The 21,884-nt window shown below is 45.1% G+C and overlaps 1 protein-coding gene across 1 annotated transcript in view; it reads left to right on the top strand.

Annotated features, from left to right (window-relative positions):
• Positions 1-6,437, top strand: part of WHSC1 (Wolf-Hirschhorn syndrome candidate 1) — a 58,722-nt gene extending 52,285 nt beyond the window's left edge. Inside the window, 7 exon segments of the mRNA XM_009872640.1 lie at positions 322-425; positions 640-909; positions 1,008-1,124; positions 2,935-3,076; positions 3,780-3,886; positions 4,945-5,149; positions 6,071-6,437. Coding sequence (XP_009870942.1) covers positions 322-425; positions 640-909; positions 1,008-1,124; positions 2,935-3,076; positions 3,780-3,886; positions 4,945-5,149; positions 6,071-6,339 — 1,214 coding nt within the window. The 3' untranslated portion in view covers positions 6,340-6,437.
• Positions 6,438-21,884: the final 15,447 nt, after the last annotated feature.

Genomic DNA, 21,884 nt, shown 5'->3' with positions numbered 1-21,884 from the left:
TTTGGCGTCCTGGGCAGCAGTCAGTATTAATAACTTTGAATGAAAGCGTTATTTTCAGGGCTTGTAAAAGACTAGCACCTAACTGGAATTATTTCTGATGAGTTTTACTTTCCGGAAGAGAAACAATGAGCGTATCTGAGAGAGAGAAGAAGTAGAACTGATATATCTGTTAAGAACATCAACAGCCCAGAAGCACAGTTTTCAAGAAAATTGAATGATAGGGCTAGGAAGTGGAAGATGACATGTATGGGAATGAGCAAGTCAGCTTGGTGGGAATAATCCTATCTCTAGCATTTCTGTTGATAAAACAATCTTTTTTAGCTTTGCAAGAAGCTGAAGCCCGATTTCGAGAAATAAAGCTGCAGCGAGAAGCCAAAGAAACCCAGGAAAGTGAACGTAAACCTCCACCGTACAAGCATATTAAGGTAAAGTTTGAGGCAATTACACTGTGTACTCAATGGTCTCAGACAGCAGTGGAGAGGAAGAGCTGAGTGGTTGTAATGATTCTACAGTCATGAGATTATGAAGTTTTGCTTCCATTGGAACACCTAATGTTGCAAAGCCTAATTGGTAACCACTGTAATAACTGTTAACAACAAACACGAGTGTTCTAAAGTGATCTTTTAATGTATTATTCAGGTGAACAAACCTTGTGGTAAAGTGCAGATTTATACTGCTGACATTTCTGAGATTCCCAAGTGCAACTGCAAACCCACAGACGAAAACCCGTGTGGTTTTGATTCCGAGTGCCTGAATCGGATGCTGATGTACGAGTGCCATCCACAAGTGTGCCCGGCGGGAGAGCGGTGCCAAAACCAGTGCTTTACGAAACGCCAGTACCCCGAGACAAAGATCATCAAGACTGATGGGAAAGGGTGGGGACTGGTCTCGGTGAGGGACATTAAAAAGGTAGGAATCGTACTCACATAGCAAAGAATCATCGCCTCTTTGCGCTGCTCTCTGTGGGTTTGGTATATACTTCACTAGTGATACTTGGTATCTTCCAGGGAGAGTTTGTGAATGAGTATGTCGGTGAGCTGATCGATGAAGAGGAATGCATGGCAAGAATCAAATACGCACACGAAAATGACATTACCCACTTCTATATGCTTACGATTGATAAGGTACTTTACTTTTTTTTTCCCTGTTATTTAATTATAACGTTATTCTGATCTCTTTTTCCTTCTGTTGGTAACCTTGGTAGGGCACTCTGCTACCTTTGATGTTCCACGGTTTCGTATATTCACAAGCTGTATCTTCTGTGCCTGCTTGCTCCATTCTATATACATAATGCATCTCGTTAATTCTGACTGCATAATGTAATAAAGTACATATTAAGGTCTATAGATTGTGCTTTGTTGCTTGAAAACAAGTACAGTATGTAGAAGTGTTTATCTGCCTAGTCTTAAAGGAAGTATAATTTTGGGAAATAGTGATGATACAGTTGAAGGAATTACTGTTAGCAAAAATTAGAATTACTGTTGCTAGAATTTCAACAACAACAATCTTATCTGAGGGTAGCCTAGAATATAGTTGTGAGGTTGTGTCCTGTATTGGGCATTTAATTTTTTTTTTGCAACTACCTGTCTCTTTTTTTATAGCAAACTAGGCTTCTGCTTTCTGTAGAAACTCTTTTCTGAAAGCACTAACTGCATTAGGAGCCAGCCAGCACTCCACTAATTGATTCTGCAACAAATTAATTTAGCAGATTAATTAATACAGCAAATTAACGGAGCATCTGTGATTCTCTGTGCACATGTCTCGAGTGGTTTGTTCCTGGGAAAGGGAAGAAAGTGGAGAACCCGGATGGTAGGGGATATTGATGATATATATTATATTGCTTCAGTCCCCAAACAGCTGCTTAGGAGAAAAACAGGAGTTGGGTGTCAGCTCTGTGTATTTTTTGAGTCTTAATCACCTTTCTTTTGCCTGTCCTGCTCTCTATTTCCACAGCTACTGTTTTTGTTAACCCTGTGACTGAGGAGTTCCTGCACAGGAGTTATCACCTAAGAATGATGAAACCGTGTTTCTCTGAACACTTCAGTTTCTCACCCCTCTGCTAAACTGACATATGTCAGTGTGTTAAATATCTGAACTGAGCATGTATTTGACTCTTGCCATAGTTAATAACTGATTGCTGTGGTTCTACCTTGTAGAAATGCCCTTGCCATTATGAGCCTGAGCTGCACGTGCAGGTCGCGTGGCTGGATGTATGTGCACATAGGCGTGACAACCATACATGTGCATTATAAAAATGAGTTAGAAAGTAATAATATTTCATAAATAAGCAAATCTTTCTTAAGCAGCTCTGCAGAGAAACACAGGTCTGGCTATTTCAAGACTTTATGTTGTTTTGTTAATGTCTGGTGGAGACAGAAATTAAAAGGAAGTTGTGTGTAAGGATGGGATTTTTTATTTTTTTTACTTTACCAAAAGCTTGTCTGTGTTTAAACTAGGGTGATTTGGGGAAGGCGAGCTGGTGAGAAACTGGTAATCTCTGCAGGTAATCGTGCAGTGACTTGGTAGATACCGTAAAGCAGAGTATTTGTAAATGCATCACAGCTTTTCGAATGCAGAGTAAAAGGTAAAGGGACTCAGTTAGAGCTTTGAGGCTTCCTGGAGGAAGGCGGTTCTTGAACAAGACCAGCACAGTGCTCACTGGAACACTTATCCTGCCACGTGGCTGCGATGGGTTCTGCGAAAACGTGAGCTATAGCACGAGTATTGCATTGGGAGTGTCCCATTCCAGGCCACGTGAGACACTACAGTTCTCAATACAACAGGGGCCGTCCGTTTGTTCGTGTGCTTCTGGGTCACAACACCCGGTCTGGTTTGAACGCAACTACTGAAATAATTTATGGAATTCTTTTATTTTTTATTTGTTGAGGGGGGGAAGAAAAAAACCATTCATTCTCCTGCTGGTTTGATCTCCAGGACCGTATTATTGATGCTGGCCCCAAAGGAAACTACTCTCGGTTTATGAATCACAGCTGCCAACCAAATTGTGAAACTCTAAAATGGACAGTAAATGGAGACACTCGTGTCGGGCTGTTTGCTGTGTGTGATATTCCTGCAGGTATATCAGCTTCTGTTGGTTTTGGGTTAGTTCCCTAAGTCAAACCTTATGCACAGTTACGAGCGGAATGGTCATGGCTGAACTGATTCAGTGCAAATGTTTTTGTAGAGAACTCGGCAAACAAGAGACGCTCTGTGTGTGCTCTGCCTTTTACTTTAATGTTTCTTAATAGTCCCATGGCTGCCTTTTGTTGTTTGCTTCCAAGGGAAGAGACCATACTTAGTATCCTTGTGTTTGCTTCATGTTGTAGAGTGTAATTTTTGTTATAGAGATCTCAAACGCTACTTCTGCATCTTCTCAAGTGAAAATAGTAAGCTTAAGGAGTGGATGTAGGAGCCCAGTTGAAAGTATATCTGTTCTTGTTTGTGCACACACACATCTATCTATCTATACCTATATCTAGCTGTATAGAGATATATATATAATGTGTGTGTGCGTAGACCAGACACATACACAATTTTCTGAAGTCAAACCTATTTATTGTAGAAATGTGGTTGCATCAGGCATCGTACTGTACTGGCCTCTCGTTCATCATTGTCAGTGCTTATAAGCAGTAAAGAAGGGGAAAATGTTACGCCAACAGATGAACAAGCAAGTACAAAACAAGAATACAGATAACGAAACCCTTATTTGTTTGGAATAATTTTGATAGACATCATTACCTTGTCCTTAATAATGAAAGGGTATGTCTTATCTCACTCAGGGACAGAGCTGACGTTTAATTACAACCTTGACTGTCTGGGCAATGAAAAAACAGTCTGCAAATGTGGTGCCCCAAACTGCAGTGGATTTCTTGGGGACAGACCAAAGGCAAGTAATATATCAAGACATTTTGACAGTGTCTTGCCAACTAACCTCATTTTTCTTTTGCGTTATATATTAGTGAACCAGGTTTATGTTGTGATATTTTGTCCCACTTTCTCCTGTGAGGAATTATTTACTCTGGGTCCTAAATAAGAAATAATGCTAGCTGCTGGCACCAGTTTCTGGAATCAAAAGCATATCAAACAAAGAGGTTGCAGAAGGAATAATCTTCCCATTCCCATTTGAAGTATGGAGAGGAGGTCCTTCACACTGCTCGGTATCAGGCACTTCAGAAGGTGGCTCTCCAGAAATCACATCGATGGTTTTTGTGAAGGGACAGGATTACACGAAGTGTTACATGAGACTGGGATCGATTTACGCAGACAGCCACGGAGAAATGAAATGTACGGGTTGGTTTTGCAGGGCTGTCTGCATTGGCAGATATGCTATGGGCTAATTTTTTAGAAAGTAGGTAATGATTACTGGGGTGAGGGAGTGATGGCAGGGATGTTGACAAAACATCCGGAAGGAATTTTATATGATTTGGAGAAGAATTGAAGTGCAAGCAGCAGGATACCAGATCGAAATTAGAATGATAAGGATGGTATATTCTTGCTAGCGTTATGGGCACAGCTACAGTTCCTGAAATTCTTCCTCAAAGAGAAGTGGAGTCTGTTTTCAGTAATTCCAGCATGAGTGTACACGACTGGAAAAGAAAAATGAACATCAAAGTGATTTGTGGTGCAAGAGCAAAATGGGGGTAAAGTAGCCACCAGTAGATTGGACTTGGAAATTGGAAGACCATTTTTCAATAAAGCTGAAAGTGCTTTCCAGTAGGAAGGGATTGCAGGAACAAGATCTGGTTTCACGATGAACTTTTCACATGGGTCAGTGGGGGTTTTTTGTCAACACAGATAGATACAGTGTGGCACGGAACAGATCTGCACCAAGTCACATTTTTGTCCCTGTGCACAGTCTGCCAGGCACACCAACAGTTTTGTAAGTTGTGAAATATTTTTCCTTTGCAAAACTGGCATTTACAGATTTGCCCCTTACCCTTGTAGAATTCTTCCACTAATGCCTCAGAAGAAAAAGGTAAGAAGACCAAAAAGAGAACACGGAGACGCAGAACAAAAAACGAGTGGAAGAAAGAATCTGAAGATGATTGTTTCCGTTGTGGTGATGGAGGCCAGCTGGTACTGTGCGACAGGAAATCTTGTACTAAAGCTTATCATCTCTCCTGTCTTGGTTTGGTGAAACGTCCCTTTGGTGAGTCAGTTTGCCTCTTAAACTCGTGTCAACACACAGCTTGTGCAGGTACCTCATTTATTGCACTGAAACCATGTCGAGAGCGTCACCCTAAAAACATTTTCACATGGTGAGAACTTCGTTGTTGCATTGTGTAGGAGCTCTTCCCGAATATGGAGACAAAAGATGGCCTTCCTTCTGCCTCTCTGGCAAAATGAGCCTTTTGTTTTACAAATGTAGGTAATTGAGTACATCATGCAGTTGAGGACATCACCCGGTAGGAGCACTGTGGGCCTGTCACAAGGAAGTAGATTATATCTAAGAACACATGGAGCCAGTTGTGTTCAAGCCAAAAGAATAGCAGCAGCACCTGGAACAAGGCGAGTAGGGCAATGTTAACTGCTGCGGATGTTGGGGTGCACTCCCAGATACCGCAGGGGTTACCTGGTTTCAGTCAGCCGCGTCAGGTGGGGTATGAAGAAGTGAAGCAGGCAAAGCCGGTCATCCCAGAAACAAGAAAAACGATTGTAAAATATGCTGGGGAGAAAGAGCGTCTGCAGGTAAAGCACACCAGCCGTCCCTGAGCAAAACTTGGAACAAGTGGGTGAGCCTTGGAACAGTTGGCAGCAGCTGGCTGGGTGTGGGATACTCTACCAGCCTGCGAGTTCTGTAAAATGCTATTGAGTAAAGCCAGAGTAATTTCTTCTAGCTGGAGCTGACTGCTGCTCTTGGGTGAGAGGATGTCAAGTCTGCTGCTTACAGCTGTCAGTTGGGCTGTAGAAGCACGATGTAGCACTTGATTTTTGAGATTAGCTGCGGTAGTTGCTGTCTCGTCGTGCTTTGTCAGGAAAGTTGTGTGCTGTTTGGCTGCTAAAACAGAAAATTCTTTTAAAATCAGATGATGACATGTTTTACTAAAGCACTCTTTGGTTTTGATCGCAGGGAAGTGGGAGTGTCCTTGGCACCACTGTGATGTTTGTGGCAAACCTTCAGTTTCCTTCTGCCACTTCTGCCCAAATTCTTTCTGTAAGGAACACCAGGACGGGACAGTACTAAATTCCACGTTGAATGGACAGTTATGCTGCTCTGAACACGTTCTTGGGGTGGATTCTGTTGAAACTCAGAAGACTGAGAAACCCCGCAAAAAACTGAACAAGTTGAAGCCTAAGAGAAAGCAGAGGAACAGATGGACGAGAGCTGACTGCAAATAGTCACGGACTGCAGTTTCTGCTGCCAACACTATCTTGTAGATAAGTTGTGAATATGACCAGGGAAGGACACAATTTTACATATATTCTGTAAAGGTTACGGTATTTTGTTTCGTTTTGGTTTTGTTTTGTTTTGATAAATCCACTGAGCCAACCACAGCAGTCTTCTGCTGCTTCTGCACTGATAACGAACTGCATAGTTCAGAAAATTTCAGGACAAACCAAACTTATTAACTCAGCATTACAGTTACACTTGAATTGTTACGAATGTAAAAGGTTCCCTCCAAAATACTCGCGGACTTGGAGGTAGGTTAAAATCAAACCAGGTAGGCGTAAACATAGGTGTTTGAGGTAGTATTTGTCAACCAACAGATGTTTAAAATAGTATATCTTGGAAAGAACTTATTAGCTCTCAAGTCCCTTTAAGTAAGAAATGGCTTGGTCTGTGGTCCCAATGAGATTTGCTTGCCTTGTGTGTTTTTGAGCAAGTGCTCGAATGACTTTCATGATCCAGGTGCTTGTGTCGCTGCAACCACACACGTAACAATTCGTTCGTGCTCTCATAAAATAGCTCTCCAGTGATTCGTAAACAAACATGGTTTAAAATATCCTTCCACCAAGAAGTATAGTGTGTGGTGGGGAAGGCACACCCTGTACCAGAGAGGGGAAATCTTAGGTTGGAAGAGATTTTTTCTATACTGTTTTTTCCTGTAGTTCATTCCGGCGAGACAGAAGTGACTTGATCTTGCAGAGCTGTACGAGTCTGGATTTAAAGGGATATTGTCTTGCAACCTAGGCCCACTACTCAAGGATTTTTGTGTCTTAATAGAAGTAAATCTTACAAAACCTATTATTTGAAAAAATTAGTTAATTTTTTTTTTCTTAATGTCAAGTAAAACACAGATGCAAACATTTCATTGGAATGTTTGGAGCATTACAAATTTGTGATAATGCAAAAAATGCCTGACAAGGAACGAAAAAAACCCCAACCATGAATGAAAGAGAAGGTGAAACTTGACTAAAGTGCAAAAGCTAAATTCAACCAACTAATTAAAAGTGAAAAAGATTTTTGAAGAAGCACATTGGAACAATTTTAATGTGAAATTTAGCCCAGCTCTGTTCTTTTTGATAAACTTTATATAAAACTGGCAAACCGACTTGGCAGACCAAAATTATTTTTAAAAATTTTTGAGGGGTTCTGCTCTCGGTTACCCTGTCACCACTGTGTTGTGTCAGCAAAGCCGTCTGGAATTATTTGCCCCCATTAGGTTCTCTCGCTGGCAGTGAGACAAATATACAAGACTTAAGATTGATGGAAATAATATTAGAACTAGGAAAAAATGGTAAAGAAAAAACGTCTTTACTCGTTTTCTTCCCAGTGCGTGTCCGTGGTGTGTGCCCAGGCAGCGTTACAGGTGCGGTTCGACTTGTGCCCTTGTTCCCGTTGTAAACACAACGTGCGCCTTCACGTCCATTTAGGGATTTGTGTACGTTCTAGCTTAGTTTGCCCTTAATAGTGCGGAAACTCTGTGTAGCCCCTTTAAAAATGAAGCCTTGCTATATCATGAAAGTGAATGTTTTGGGGTTTTTTTTGGTTTTTTTACCCCAAAGTATTTCTTCAGGATTTGACTGCAGATTTAGTTTTTGGAATTATTGAAATCCCTATGCGTTCCCAACATGTAAAAACTTTGGTTTTATTAGAAGATGTTACTTGAAAGAGGTTTTAAATGTAGCATTTGATGAAACTGCTTTCTTCTTCTGATCAATTTTTATAAATGCAGTTGGAAGGTTAAATTGTTTTTCGAATAATTTTGAAAAAATAGCACAGTTCAAAATAGGGGGAGTGTTACGTGTTTGCATTTTTCTGACTAGTATGCCAAGCCTTGCACTTGAGCTAAAAATCAAGGTTTCTTAATTGACTTTGAGGGCGGCTTTCCCTCTGCTATATATATTTGTTATATCAGGACTGAACAGCACAGGCCTGTGCCAAAAACCAAAACCAAAAAGTGGTGTTATGTGTGTTTCTCCAGTATTGGTTTTTGAGGGGAGGAAAATGAGATCAGGTAGTAAAGCAGAAAGATTTTCCTCATTGCTTTTAAACAAAATGAAGGAATTTTATGTCATTGGGACCATTCTTCGAATACTATACTATGTAAGGAAGGCTTTATAAGAATACCTTTAAATAAGTTATTATAAAATTTTACCTTGACATTCCATTGCTTTTATAATTTGTTAATTTTTTTTTAGTTGTTTCGTTGTTTTTTCCTCTTCGTGTGTAGGCGTAACAGCTCTGGCACCCCGGAACAGTTACGCCCCAGCTGCTCCGAGGCAGATGCACACTTCCAGAAGCCACCGTCTCAAACAGCTACTGGCTGGTAACAGCGCCCGCGGCACGATGGGTCGCAGAGCCCACAGCTCCCTGTCACCAGCACATTTAGCACGGCGGGACGCAGCACAGCCGCCCGTTTTGTATCTGTCTGTGGGTTAAATAAAGACTTTGGCGTTCAAAGCGATCCCTCTTGGTGCTCTTTCCGTAACGCTGAGTTTACACAAACGGATCTCGAGCAAGCGGCTGTTGGACTTTCCGCTTCCTTCTACCTCCTCTCTGCTCCTGGCTCCTCAGCTCTTGGGGCCAGCGAAGGCTCGCGTTGCCGAGACTGCCGGCTAGAGGTTTGCTTTAGAGTGGCTACGACTTCATCCGTCCTGCTTTGGAGCTTGTTCTGGAAGAGGAGCGTGGATCATGTTCTCCCTCGATACGTACCGACCGTGTAACCCCGTGAGCTCAGCTGTGTCACTCAGGTGGTCATCGGGTAGAATTTTAGTTTCTGAATCAGGAAATGTGGTTTTCAGGTGTCTTCATGAAGGCTTCTGTACCTTACTCCACAGCACTGGGAAAACAGGCTGAAGTTTTGTTAAGAAGGCGAAAGAAAAGTTGTTTCACTCTTTTCCTTCTCCCACTGTTCAAATACAAGGGTAAACAGCCCTGAAAAATTAAGCTTTCTCATGATGTGAATTCAGCAACTTAAAAGGTTTTCTTTTATAAATTCATCTTAAGTAACATCTAAGTATGGCCCATTAGGTGGCATTAAATTATGTACTTGGCCTCTTGCCCACTGAAGTAGAAAGATGTCTTTCCTTTTCCAGCAAGCTCTCCAAAGCTGGTACGATAGCCAAATTTAGAATTTGTTGTTCTTCTGTCACACGAGCAAGCATGGAAACAATTTTCAGTTGAATATGTTAGATGTATTTTCATACAATCTAGGAAGAATAATCAAATTAAATGTCTGTTTTGTTCAATAGCTTTGTGTTCATGGTCAGTTTTTAGTTTTGGTTTGGGTTTTTTATTTAATTACTTGGAAAAGCAAAATATCCTGAAAGACTTATTAATGGAATTTTTTTCCCCACATTGTTGAGTCATGTGGCTGCTTGAGAAACTTCAACGTCTTATTAAATATTAAAAATTACTCCTACTTACTTAAGAAGTTGCTAATTCTTGGGGTTGTTTTTTTTTTGTAAAACAGCTCTACATAGCTATTTTTGCACCAGTTGGGTTTTTTCATGAAAGAAAAAAAGAGTGAAATGGTACATACTAAGCAAGAACACTCTGACAGTGAGGTAACTGGATGTTGTTCTTTCACAGTGAAAACTTAAACATCAAACATCAAGACTGTGGAGATAATGCTTTAAGCTTCTATGGACATGGTAACAGTTGCTCTTTGGCTTGTTTTCACACCATTGCTTATTACAAAAATACTGATTTTTTCCTTTTTTTTTTTTTTTTTTTTTTTGCAGTGCTGGTTTCTGTTGCTTGTAATTTTACAGGCTTTAATGATCTTGAGCTGGAGTCATGCAGCCCTCCCCTAGTCCTTGCACCTTGGGTCTGTGTAGCTGTCACTGCTCGTTCCTGCTTGGTCAGGTCTGAATTTGACTGCCTTTGGCTTTTCCAGATGGAGAGCTCCATTTTTTTGTGAATTGAGAAACTTACTGTCTGTCTGCTAAATCAACAGCGTAAGAGAGGCTGTTGGGATGGATGCAGGGAGCTCTGCTCTGCCTGTGGAGTTTTGGGTATGGTTAGAGGTACTATCCACGTTGCTGCTGATCCAGATGAGAAGCACAGAATGGTTTGTGTAGGTTGGGAGGGACCTTTAAAGATCATCGAGTTCCAACTTATGGGCAGGGACACCTCCCTCTATACCAGTTTCCAGGGAGGGGGCTTCTCCAGCAGGTCAGGGCAACCGTGAAGGACCATGTAACTCTCTTCCTATCCATTTATTCATCTCACACAGTTGAGAGAGAGCCCATATGTCTTAGTTATTTCTTTGAACACAGTAACACCTCCCCTGGGAAGAGGCCGAATGAGCAGCCGAGGGCAGTAACCACTTAACCCCTCACCAGCTGGGCTACTTCAGCTGCAACAGCCCATTGAGGAGATGAATGAGAAGTAGCACCTGCTGCTACCTCGGTGAACATTCATTTAAAAGCCACATCTTTTAACAGTAGGTACTATTTTTACTAGTGCTCATCAAGCTGGTGGAGCACATCACGGTGATGTAGGGTCACAGCCAGCTGGGACATCTGGGCTGACACAGCACACCTACTCTCTGTGTGAATTTTACTGTAGGAAGAAAAGGAAGACAACAAGGCGGGAGGATTAAGAGACCCCAGGTGCTGATTTCATGGAGCAGGTGAAGCTGTCTCCATCGCAGTCAATGGGTGGCTCCGAGTGCCTGGTATGCTGGTGAGAGCACAAACGGCCATGAGCACCAGGTAGAGAAGGCTAAAAAATACTGTGAGGAAAAAAAAACCACTAACAAAAATATTACAAGTAACAAATTTAAGAGAAGGGTCAACCAGCCACACAAACACCTACATAATTTGAAATGAGCCCTGTAAAACACAGATCTGTCACACCAGTTTAACCAGATGGTTAACGTGGGCTGGCTGCACAGGAGAAAGCCTGGAGTGCCACAGCTCCATCCAGGTACAAATCCCAGGTGCTGCTCTCACAGGTGGGAGATGAATTAAGCATCGGGGATCAGAGCAAGAACTTCACACAGGCCTTTAAGCACTGAGTCTGGTACAGGCACATCTTCCAGGCATGCAAAAATTTGTAAGGTGTCTTCTGCGGCTGCAGCACACCACATCGTCACAGCTTCATGGCTTACTGGTGTGACTTGGTGGAGGGAAAAACAATTCCTGTGGCCTTTACTGGAAGTTTTAAGTTGCTTTCGGGGCTCTAGCATGAAGCACCACCTTATAGCAGGAATCAAAAGGGACACGTGTTCAAGAATCAACCATTATTTAGTTGCACATGTTTTCCCATACCTGAGAGGAAGCGGAAAGCTTTAAGCTCCCTTTCTTTGACTTTTGAGAAGGTTTTGAGAAGGGCAAAAAATAATTCCATATTCTTAAAAGGAAGCACCTTCATGTTAGTTCCTGCTCAGCTGGAAGTGAGTGTTGTATCACAGGAACCTCAATAACTGGAGCAGTCAATCCTCACTCAGTTTGTGGAGCTGACTGTTGAAGTGGAAGAGAGAGAAAAACAATTGCTGGTTTCATTTTTTTCCTGAAGAAAGGAGAACAAGTATTTACTTGTGAATGAGGCCAGGAACTGAAAACAGGAGGACTTTTTCCATCAGTCCATTTTAGTACAGCAGGCAGCTGGGTTGGTTAGCACAAGAAGCTACAACTCAGAAACTGAGTTTTATTTCTCAGCACTTATTTTAGCTATACAGAAATCAGTTGCTCGTGGTTAAATGTCTTCCCCATCTGCACACACAGGTTTTGCCCCAGGCAAGAGAGAAGCAGGCAGGGCCGGAGGATCCACCCCAGCCTCCCAGCCAGCATAGACTGGCTCCGTGTGCTCCGTCCCCCCGTAAGTCGTGTGTCGGCCTGAGCCTCCGGGTAGCAGAAGAGACTTTAACGATGTCTTGCTATATTCTTGCCGCCTTCTCAGAATTATTAGGAAGACAGCAAAGATTGCACCTGGAAGGTAAGGAAGGGTAGTTATTTTCAGACAGAAAAGTGTCAGCTTTACTCTGGAAGCTGCAGACTCATGAAAGGTTTTAATGAAATAAACCAGTAACTTGCTTTCCTACACCCATTTACTCTCTGCTCCATGAAACTTTTATTTTCCACTTGGCATCTTATCCATTGCAGATCCCACCAAAGGATGTTGTTGAGAAATGAGTTTGCTCTGGGCAGCACTTACACCAAAGCACAAGTAACTGACCTAGATTAGCTCTCTGAGTCTAGACCAACATCAGGACTGCCATGAAAAATTACTTCTAGGTTGGGCATAGACATGGAAGTAATTGGCAAATATCAAGCACTGTGACATTCTGTCTGTTTGTTTGTGGCAGAAGCATAATCAGGGAAAATTGATCTTAACAGAAGAGCACAAATCTGTCGCTGTGATGCAATATGGCCAGACAAATACATCCAAATTTAGGTTGTATGAGCAGACTGTCTCACGCTAAACGACTGATCTGTTAGACGAGCCATTAAATACTCACAGGTTTCTGTGTGGGTTGTTTCCTTTACTCCTGATTGTAGCAGGCTCTGTGACAGCAAGGACTTAACTGAGGAATGCTGCTCTGCACCCCTTGTTTATCAGAAATGCTGGTTAACGGGCCCTTGTCCCTCTGTGGACAGGCTTCTCATATCCTTCATTTTAATTTACTTTTTCTAATTAATACTAGCTTCAGATGGCATCTGTTTTGGTAGATTTTTGGACTACAGCCCGGCACGAGGTGCTATGGGCCGGTGGAAGAGGTTTCACACTTTTCCAAGCCTCAGCTTGTGAGAACAACCCTTGTCCACTCCCACCAGGACATGTCAAACCTCTGGAGATGAGCAGTCCACCAGTGCTTTTAGAGCTACAACTCCTGCGGACCCTGCTGTCCCCTTCTCCTCCTGCACATCCATGGAGTCCCCTTCTCAAGTGCCAAAAGAGAAGGGTGATGAGAACAAGCACTGCCTTGTCACTCGAGGAGCAGCTTTGCTCTCTCTTTTTTATTGTGAGTAATAACACATCTGCTTTATCCCCCCTCTTCGCCTTTTAACAGCAGCTGGACTGGAGAACGGCAATTTGGGAGGTACAGAACTGTTGCACATAAAACACAGAAGCCCATGGATATGAAGCTGTAATTCCTTACCCTCTGATGATTTACTCATCTCTACGACTTAGCGATGAAAATCTTGTGTCAGGAGAGCTGGCAGCACAAGCAGCACTTCCAGTGGGGCTTCTGTTCATCTGCCTGCACACAGGAGGCAAGTCCCTCTTCCCCGCTTGCTCATCTGCCCTTTTTGCAATCCGTGAGAGTTTACAGTTGATCATTTACATCACAACTGTTCTCTCTGATTAAACCTCCCCCAAAATTTGATTAAAAACTACAGAACTCATTTTTTCCCTCTGCTAAGTCTGAAAATGCATATTCACTGTTTTGGAATGAGCACTCATGGTGTAGCTTCCAGGTGGAATAAGCTCGCCCAGCTACTGGCTTGCCCTGATGAGCTAATTACAGGGCACAGCATCTGGGGTGAGGGATGCTCTGCACACTCGGCAGGAGGAGGTTGTCTTTCATGCTGTTGGCTACAAGGTGCGTTACAGCATCAATACAACCAACATTGCACAGGCTGACAGTGATCCTGTCTTGCTGGATGCTTTTAATCATAGAATGGCCTAGGCTGGAAGGGATCTTAGAGATCATTTAATCCAACCTCTCTGTTATGGCAGGGACGCCTCTCAACGAGACCAGGCAACACATGGGGACCAAATGGGAATCGAACCCGCAACCTTGGTGTTATCAGCACCACACTCTAACTGACTGAGCTTTTAGATAACTTGAATTCTCATAACAAAAGGAAATTGTCCTTTTTCTTACTTTCAGGCAGCCAAGAAATTCCTGGTTTGGGTTCCATACACACACCTGCTTCCCAAGGACAAACAACAAATATTCGGCATTGTGCTGGCCTTCCTTCAGAGCAAATACAGCAACATTCCCATGTACAGACAGGGAAAGGATTGCCATTTCTTAGGATCATAGACTAGTTTCGATTCAAAAAGACCTTGAAGAGTGTTGAATCCAACTGCTGAAAGCAGCCAGAAAGACCTCTATTAGAAATCCAGGTTTCTAGAAACATAAAATACACCATCCAGAGAACACCACTGGCATACGGTGAAGGCACCCAGCTGTGGAAGGGCATCTGGTTTTACCACAGGACAGAGGAGACCAACACCTACCTGCTGAGAAGACAGCCAGGAGAACAACCATCAGGGGAGTCAGCTGGCAGGAGCCCCCTGCCTTGTACAGGAAGAGCTCCATGCAGTACGCCGGCTCGGTGCTGCCTGCGGGGCAGAAGGCGTCGGGGGGGCAGTTGACCGGGCTCACATCTGGGCTCTGCCCAAGAGAAGAAGGAACTCAGCACCAGCAAGTGGGGAAGACCGCACAAGGTAACTAGTGTGAAGGGAGGGGATGCTTCAGCATTAAAACAAAACGAACAAAAAACAAACAGAAAAAAATCCCAAACCACAAAACAAAACCACTGACAGAAAATAACCAAGAAATGAACCCGGCGTCATTAAATTCACCCCATCTGCCCCTGTAGTGTTACTTGGAGTGGGGTGAAGGGCAGAAGATGTTGTTACACAGTGTGTCCATACACCAAACCCTCTCATTAATGGGGACAACCGTCCTCCGACCTTTCCCTGACGGCCCAAAGTGAGACCAGGCAGCTTCAAGGGTGGCACAAAGCCGGACTCCTGGTGCCATAACTTTAACCATCTCCCTTCCTCAGGCCTTTGTCTTCATTTAAGAAAAGGAAGGAGACTCGGATAAAACTAGTGTTAAATGAAGTGTATTTAGCTTGTCAGGGGACTGCTGCATTTGTTAACCCAGGCTGTCACAGCAGCTGATGGAGACTCACTGGGCAGTAGTGATTTTCCGGGCACAGGTCACAGCTCTCCTTGCCCCGCTGTAATTGGTATTCTCCTGCCCTGCAGAGCTTGCACTTGTTGTCCCTGGGACCTTTGAACATACCTAAAACAGCAAATAAGCACAAAATTAAGATCAGGAACCAGATCCCCAGGTTTTTGCAATCACGTATGGATGATTCAGCATTCAAAGCCACAAGGAAAAAGGCCATTAAATATTTCATGTGTGTAACAAAAGCTGAGCCTGGGCTTCGCTCAGTGGCAAAGGGCAGGATGAAGAACAAACGGGCAGAGGGACTGACTAAAGGATACCTGGGAATCAGAGTAAGCGTGAATAGGAGTACGGTGGGAGATGGGTCCTCATGAGCTCTGGCTTTAAAGCAGAGGGGAGGCTGGAGCTGGAGGTCAGCAGCACTTCATCCTCCCTAATTCTGGATTCAAACACCTTTTCCAGACAGTTGAAACTTGCTGAGCAGAGTTTAAAGCACGGTTCAGCTTCCTAAGCTTTACAGGAATGATGGGTCACAGAAGTCCTAGGTCTCAAAGTGGGAAATGCTTTCCTGCATGTTTGAAATGTGACCTGACTACCAGAAGTCGCTGGTGCTGTCTCTGGAGAGGAGGATGGCCGTCCGTCTGTGGTGGCAGGGGCAGCTGCAGCTCTGCTCTCCTGCTGACTCACCCGCTGTGGCTTGACATCATTTAAGACATCGATGCAAGGAGCAGAGTCATTTCCTCACTTCCCTTCATTGACTGTCCCCCTTGCCTCAGGCTCACGCTTGCAGAGGATCCCCCACCTCTCCTAGCAACTCTGTGCTCTCATCAACCAAACAACCACCCCCACCGGAGATGTGTTTTTGCTAGAACTGCATCTGAGGCTTTTGACAGCCCTGGCACAGAGGTACCAGCCTTCCTCCGAGCCATCAGCCGTGCTGGTGTGAAGGTGAGGCATAGGCACAGCCTCCAACAGCAGGTCCTAGCAAACTAGGAAAGGTCAAAGAAATCAACCCCAGCACCTTCCCATCACGTGAGGGCAATGCTTTGCTCTGCAGATGTCAGCCAGGACATGTGTGCTGTCAGGTAGCTCTGGGACAGAAGTGACAAGCCTCAGGAATGAATAATTCCTTCTGCTACTGAAGCTGCGGGTTCCCAGCAGGGCTCTCGCTGCCCCTCCACCCTCTGCTGCAGAAGTTACCTGCCCGGCAGGGCGCGCAGTCCTCCGCTGCCTCCTGAAGAGCCTCTTGCCCACCAGGGCAAGGCAGACACGCCGTGCAGCTGGTGTTGCTGGGAAGAGAGAGGAGGCAGACAGCACTGTAGGACAAGTATTTCCAAAACCAGCCCAGCCAAGCCATCTTTCTCATGTATGCACAGACTGAAGTCTCCAGGGTCTACCAGGAACTAAGCTTTTGCCATTTTGTGGGTACTCATCGGGTTTCCCCAGTGTGGTTTCTCACATGTCTAGTTAGGGCTCATCACGTAATGGTATTTCTGTCCTCTCTTTGGTTGCTTATTTGCATGAAATTTGTATAAACTTGCCAATTTTCCTTAGCAAACTTGGCTGGAACTGGTCAATGGGTACTGGAGGGAGTTGGGAGAGAGACCCGCCACACAGCCAGGTAACTCCTGGGTCCAGTCTTGTGGCAATTTCATCAAGATTCAAAGATCTTCTGCATAACATGGGACAAATGAGCTGAAGGCGAGGTCAAAAGGCAGGCAAGTATTCACATGCCAGTTCACTTGCTTTGGAGATAAGCTCCACAGCCTCCATGCAGGCATCCCTACGCGCTGGGCACAGAGCCCTTCGCAAAGTACTCACAACCTGCACCTCTGCCAGGCCCTCTCCCCCACCCTGGAGGTGATGGCTCAGCCAAGGAATTTAGTTATTGCCTTCTGCACATCTTGACTCAGGATAAACAAACCTCAAAGCTCAGCTTAAATCTACAAAACTCAAGAGCAGTGCTCAGCCCAATCCCTGTGCCTGCGTCTGTTTGTTGTGTGCAATGCAGCAATGTTGGCAATGGGGGGATGGCAGAGGTGGGCTGCAAGCTGGTGCTCCACCACTTCATCCCAAGCTATTTCCACATCCAGCCAGACTCCTCCTCTCCATCACACCATCCCTCTCTCACCGAGGCTCAGCACTAGTGTCCCTGCAGCTGAAATGCTGGTGACTTGCCTTTGGCCACTACATGGGGTCTTCTAGCACAGTGGCTAAAAGAAAACCAGCCCTCCCTGTCTGCCTGACAGCCAGCGTCACAAGTGGACTTCTTACTTGCAAAATGATCCAGGCAGGCAAGGAAGACAAAAAGCTGCATTTTGCTTGGAGCTAAAATAGCCTGAAAAAGAAAAGAGCAAGACTTCAGGGTCTTACCTCCACTGTCACCACCCCACACCATTGTATATTTGCTCATCATTTTACAAGCAAAAAAATCAATGCTTCACAAGACACCTCAGGTGGCATTTCACAGGCTAATTCAGGATGTTTGGGTTTCTGTTCCTCAACCCCCCTGAAAGAGCAATAAAAGCTTCCTAATGACCTCTTCCGTGCTGAGGGACACGTGGGCGGCTCAGGCAGATTTCCCTGCTGTCAACTCTCCATCCAAAACCCAAAGAGACAGAGAGACCTGTCAACCTTCCCAGCACAGCAAGTTGAACTGGAATGAAGCTGAAATAGGAGATCCTGGGTGACCCCATCCGTCACCCCAACCCCTCCAGGGATTTGCCCCACTGCAGGAAGTTTGGGCTGCATCTCCTTCCTCCCCCAGTAAGGGAAGGACACAGGACCCTCCAACCAGGATGGCTCTGCTCAGGGCAGCAACCTGCTGTTTGCTCTCCCTCCCTGCACCACTGGGACCACAAAGGGCAGGAGGACACTCACAGATCCTTTCCCAGAGCGTGACAAGGAGTGAAATGTCCTGAAATGCCCATGGCTGGGGCAGGCAGGACCCAACTTGTGAGTCTCTGCCACACCAATGGGAATGTCTAAAGGTGGGAGAACACATTGGAGTTCAGGTGGTTTTGGAAGGTGCTTGGTGATGCACAACCACTGGTCACTGCCACGGGGGTACATGGAAGCTGGAAGTATCGTGGGTAAGATCTGCCTGATGCCCTTCAAAAAAGATCTGCAACAAGCAGCAGAGGCTGCAGCAGAGCAGAACGAAAATAGAACAATCCTGCTCTCCCTGCAAGGAAAAAGGAATTTCTTCAATTCATATGATTTAGGGGCCACCCCCACAGACCACTCTCTGGTCCAACAGAGCTTTCAAACCTGATGAGTAAAGGGAGTGACATGTAGCTCCCAAATTTAGCAACTAATAGCCAAGATTTAGGCATCAACCAGTTTGACAGGCAGATTTTCAAAAGAACAGTTGTGCATGTGTGAGGAGCACTTAATTTGTGTACAGAATAGCTGCTGCATTGCATGTGTTAATTGGGTTTTTGCATAAGTAAGTGCTAGACTGTTTTGAACATGTGGTTACCCTGTGTGTGAACACACTGTACCAGGCTCCTACTGCATTAACCAGGTGCAAAGCAGCTCACTGAGAATCTATTTTTTTTAATGTCTAGGGAATAAGGGGAGTATTTCACTTATTATCAAGACTGCAGAAGATTGCTTAACTGAAAGCAAAGGTGGTTTAGACTAATTTTTGCCATTAAAAATAGAGGCATACTTGATTTTCCTGACACCATCCCTCACCTTACGCTGTAACTGAATTTCATAAACCTTTCCTAACTTTCTGGAAGACTTTCACTGTAGTGTTAGCATAAGCTTGTTGCAAACAGAAGCATGACTCTGAGATCTGTTGTTTTCAGTAGAATAAAAATGTCGATAACAAAACAGGAGGAGATCTGCTATTCTATTTTTAGCCTGAACAAAATAACCTGTTTATTCGTCGGTGCTTTTAAGTTACCTGGTAATTGCACTTGGCCAGGGTGCAGGGGGAAGAGGAGGGGAAAGCATCACATAGCCTGATGAAAATGCATTTGGGTTGAACTCAAAGCTCACCTTTCTCACACGCTCTGCAGGCTGCAGCCCCAGACTCATTCGCGAACTGGCCAGGCGGGCAGGGAAGGCAAGCGGTGCTCCTCGTGAAGCTGGGAGGGAAGGGAGCAGAGGTGAGAGCTGGTTTAGGTCAGCAAAGCCTCTATCCACTTGAAGAGAGCAGAGCACAACTCTTTGCTTCACGAACAAGTCTAGAAACAGGGTAATTATAAAGAAGGAGTTTCAGGCAGAAAAACAACAATTTGAACTCACTTGAATGTTAAAGGTCCACTGAAAAAAAAATGAAGCTCTCTATGTTACTAACATTAGAGATGCCCTGTGCCTGTGGGCTATATGGAGTCTGAATTCTAGGTCTTGAAAACTACGTTGCAGCCAGGTTTACTAACCTTGTTTTAAAGGCAGGCTTTTAAATCCACACTTGAAAACTGAATTGAATCAGAAAGGTGCTTGATGTTACAGCATCCACCAGCAATTTTAAAAGGAGCTGCTCCATTGTTGAAAGTCAGGTCACTTCAGAGTCCAAAAAAAAAAAAAAAAAGAGGCTAAACCACAGGCACTGATGTGTGAGAGTCCTGACCTTAAATAACAGGGACTGTGGAAAAGGGGTGTTATATGTTAGACCTCTGCAAGGAGGGGGAGGAAAAGGGGGAAAGGCAGAGAAAGAGGAAAGCTGTTCCATTCATCGCCAGCAGAGTCACATTCCCCAAAACAAGCACAAGGGTGTAAGAATTTAACACACCCAGGATGCTCTGGAGGAAAATAAGGACACACTCTTACACACTCTTTAGTTCCTTCTGAAACCCCAGGGCTGAGCAATGGGGGGGGGGGGGGAACCCTAGACAACAACAACAAAAAAAACCTAGACACCACAACCAAACCACACCATCCGTTAGAAATGCAGCGAACACTTCACCTCAGCTGACATAGAATCTGCACCTGCTCAAGTCTTGGAGAGTTTGGATTCTCTAAATACCACAAAAATGCAGAATGACCCCATCGGACCCCTGGGCAGCTGCTATGGGGATGGCCGTGCACACTCTGGGCCCTCCAGACGCCACCTCCCCACATCCCCCCTTCTTGTGGTCCCCGCTCAGACACGTGTCAGCCCAGGCACCACCTGATGACCCTTCCTGGTCCCCAGCTCTGCGTTGTCCCCTCTGACATCCCAGCAGCAGCATTTGTGTGGTGCCCTAGGGACTGACCCTGACTGTGTTTTTCTGAGGGTAAACAAGGTAAGGCAGGTCCTCACTGAACAAACAGCAAGGGGAGAGCATGGAGGAAGAAGCTGGCAGCCCCTCAAACTTGGGGGCTGCTGCAAACAAAGTGCATGGTCAGGTCACCTGTTCCCAGGGCTGAGTCTTGTTCCCTCCCCCCGGGGCTGATCGGAATGGAGCTGTACCATAAGAGATGCCTCCTGGGTGGTTCTCACCACCCTTCCTGTCCTTGCAGCTGCCTGAGGGACAAAGCCCACCAGCTGCTCGCAGCAGACATCAGATACAGCAAGGGAAAACCCGATGGGAAACAGAGAGAGCCGCACACGAGAGTGTCCCCACAGCTGGAGAACGCTTGTACAGCATCCCCAGGACAAGGCAGCCCAGTGAAACTGCACAGCTGGATTTCTGGTGGGGATGTCTTGTTAGCTTTTCCACACTGTATCAGCTAAGTACATTGCTTTAGACGCCAGCAGCTTAAGCATAATGAGATGCCTTGGAGGCAACAAGATAGGGACTGAGAAACTAGTTGGGCAAAGCACAGAGATGAAGCCAGTTGGCCACAAGTATTCTAGAGAAAAGCTGAGGAGATGAACCCACACCTTGCTCCCAAGTGTGTCCCCCCCATTGCAAAAAACCCCACATATGCCCTCCTAATACACACAGAGGGAAAAAAAAAAATATATATATAAAAAAAAGCTCTCTCCCACAGAGATGGGGAGCTGCTGCTGGAAAGTGCTCAGCACCAGAATGTCCACAGCAAAGTTTCCTGGTGAGAAGAGCTTCACAGAGCTGAAGAGGAACACACCTTCACACCTCCACTGCCCCACAGGGAGCTCATTTGAAGCACTGACCAAAGGCAGCCCGGGGCTTTCTCCAGAGGCTGCACCCCTTGTAGCAGTGACTGAGCTCCCTGACCCAGTTTGCCACAAACCCCTGCAAGAAACAAGGGAGGACACAGTCTCCTGCTGCTGCCACCAAGTGTTTTACACCGTGGGTGGGTGCTGGGGCAGCGAGCCCTGAGCTGCTCTTTCTCTCAGTGATACAAAACCTTGTGGTCCCTGCTGAGAAACAGCCCTGGCAGCACTTTTCCTGTAGCTCAAATGAAGAGATTTTCCTGGCTGGGAAGTGTGTTGAGGAAGAGCATCCAACACCGAGGGGCTCAGGCACTTACTTGGAATAATGGCCCTGGGGACAAGGCAGGCATGATGGTTGCCCACTTTCAGGCTGGTAGTGGCCCAGTGGGCAGGAGGTACAGGCACTGGGGTCTGTGCACGAGCCCCCCGGACAGCACGAGCAGCTCAAGGTGCCTAAATCGGACAAAAAAAAGTCAGGATCAGGATTGCGAGACTGGACTTAACCCCTCCCCGCAAATGCTCATGAAGGCAGGTCACTGCAAGGAATG

This window comes from Apaloderma vittatum, unplaced genomic scaffold (genome assembly GCF_000703405.1).
Source record: "Apaloderma vittatum isolate BGI_N311 unplaced genomic scaffold, ASM70340v1 scaffold16827, whole genome shotgun sequence".
Taxonomy (NCBI): domain Eukaryota; kingdom Metazoa; phylum Chordata; class Aves; order Trogoniformes; family Trogonidae; genus Apaloderma; species Apaloderma vittatum.
This window is presented reverse-complemented; position numbering and strand designations above follow the sequence as displayed.